The 2,204-nt window shown below is 45.2% G+C and overlaps 1 protein-coding gene across 1 annotated transcript; it reads right to left on the bottom strand.

The window, feature by feature from the left end:
* Nucleotides 1–750: 750 nt before the first annotated feature.
* BDV27DRAFT_150082 (S8 family peptidase) lies at nt 751–1,945 on the bottom strand (the record flags this gene model as incomplete). Its single annotated transcript, XM_032071170.1, has 5 exons — nt 751–923; nt 976–1,065; nt 1,115–1,217; nt 1,305–1,667; nt 1,718–1,945. 5 exons carry the CDS (start codon nt 1,943–1,945, stop codon nt 751–753), a joined length of 957 nt encoding a protein of 318 aa, XP_031921943.1.
* Nucleotides 1,946–2,204: the final 259 nt, after the last annotated feature.

The raw sequence follows: 2,204 nt of genomic DNA, 5'->3' as shown, positions 1-2,204 counted from the left end.
TCCAGAAAGTAGTTGGGTTCGACGTGCTAAAAGCTGACATCGACGCGCTACTCTGCCTCAGGCAGCTGGGCAGGTGGAATATGGCCCGTGCCCTAGACTCGACGTTGTAAAGAGACAGTAATAGAATGGATTAGAATTGATTGGAATGTAAAGAAATGTAACCGAAATGTGAGATAAGATTGATTTTGGGGCTCTTCTTGTAATGGAAATGATTAGAATTTGAGGCTTTTCTAACCCCCCGTAGGTAGTTGTTCTTATTAGAATCCTAGGTTATCTAAGACAGAGTGAAATCTCACTTTGCTGACTAATATCGCTGCAACGTCCATGATACACACTTGTATTCTTCTTACCACATTTTTATTTTCGATACCTTTACTACCATCGGTCTGTACAAAATATTTTATAAAAGAAAACAGTGTATCAAAGCTAGTTAGAAACTACTTGGTAGGCTTTAGACAATGCCAAATAACACTAGTAGCAAAGGGCTTCGTTTTCTATCTACTCCACCAAGCCCAGTAGAAATGTCCGTCAGCCCTATATTCCGAACCGCGTATAGTCTCCACTCGTCTAACAAAAAGCGAAGTTCGAAATGTAATTCCGATTTAGCAAGACGTATACCATTACTCCGTTTTAAATTCATGGGTTCAGTTCAACCAGTAATAATAATAACGATATTCACGTAAGCAGAGAACTTTTGTTACCTGGAGTTGTTGAAACTCCTCTTTACCTCTCCTACATATTGTATGCATCCTATGGAACCTTCACGTTTACAGCAGCAAGGTTAGGGGTCCCAGCTTCATGTCCAGCGTAGACTCTGCATCGACCTTCGGCACGGAGCCGTAGCTCATATGCAAGAGAGGGAAGCGTAGCGTTCCTGGGTCCTTGGCGCAAGCAAGAAGCAAGACCGGCGATATGTGGTGTTGCTAGCACTTGTTTAGAATGTAGTGGGAAAATTACTGCAAGGATTTGACTAACCCATAGAAGTTCCACTCATTTGCGCCTCGGCACTTGGACTTGTGATGCCACAGGAGACAATATCTACTCCAGGGCCATTGAAGTCAAGAACTGTACTCAATTAGATCATGGGAAGTGTTAGGTTTGAGTAAACGCTCACGTTGGCCCCAGTTCGACCACTGTGGCATTGAGTCACCTCGGTCTATCGCTCCAACTGTAAGCGCATTGGGAGCCCGCGCCGGAGTGAAATCCTTGACATCTCGCTAGTAACGGGTCAGCAAAATGGAAATGTTACGTGGAAATAAACCCTCAGAGAGCTGATGCAAATGTCACAGGAAAATACAACTTACACCTAAATTACCAGCTGCCACTGCAACTATCATTCCTGCGCGGACTGCAGCTTCGACGGCGTCGTCCATGGCTTTGAAATTAGGCGGTGCCAGTCCTCCAAGGCTCAAGTTCATAACGGTTCTGTTGATATTTCCGTTCCGTGCGTCATTCACTGCCCATTCAATTCCCTGAATAATGTTTGATGTTGATGTGCTTATGGCATTATCCGGGAAGACTTTGACGGCAATTACTTTTACGTTTTTGGCGACCCCATATTTAGTGCCAGCCAATGTACCTGCGACATGCGTACCATGGCCCACCGTATCTGTGTTGCTGGCACCACTAGGAATTGTTTTGCCCCATCTTGCACGGCCACCAAAATCCTGTTTGAGGACAGGTCAGAAATAGTAGTATTTTTAAAGACGGCACTTACCTGGTGGTCAATTCTAATGCCTGTGTCAACAACGTAGGCAGTCACTCCCTGACCAGATTCGTTGTTGTCGTAGATATAATTATTATCTCCAGGGTTAAAAGGGCCTCGGTGTGAGATACGGGACAAGCCCCACGAGGGTGGGGCAGGTTGAACATCTTGGATTCGGATGTACTGATTGGGTTGGACATAATCAACCTGTTTTGTGTTAGAGTAACGTGTAAACTCCATGCTTAGATCGGTATATTATCGTGTATAAAGATGGCCCTGTGACCGATAACGAATTAGAATGAATGAGGGCTGCCTTAGTTACCAGTGGTGATTCTTTGATTGACTGCACGACAGTCGAGGAGAAAGTCCCTGTGTACCCCCTGAATACAGGGGGAGTCTCTCCTGATGTACTGCTGTCCAGGTGTTGGATAGAAAAAGATTCAACTGCTGTCTGAGATGGCACGCCCACTTCCTCATTTTGCTGGGACCCAATGGACTC

This window comes from Aspergillus caelatus (assembly GCF_009193585.1).
Source record: "Aspergillus caelatus strain CBS 763.97 unplaced genomic scaffold BDV27scaffold_301, whole genome shotgun sequence".
Taxonomy (NCBI): Eukaryota; Fungi; Ascomycota; class Eurotiomycetes; order Eurotiales; family Aspergillaceae; genus Aspergillus; species Aspergillus caelatus.
Note: the sequence above shows the minus strand (reverse complement) of the source record. Positions and strands in the feature narration are given on the sequence as shown.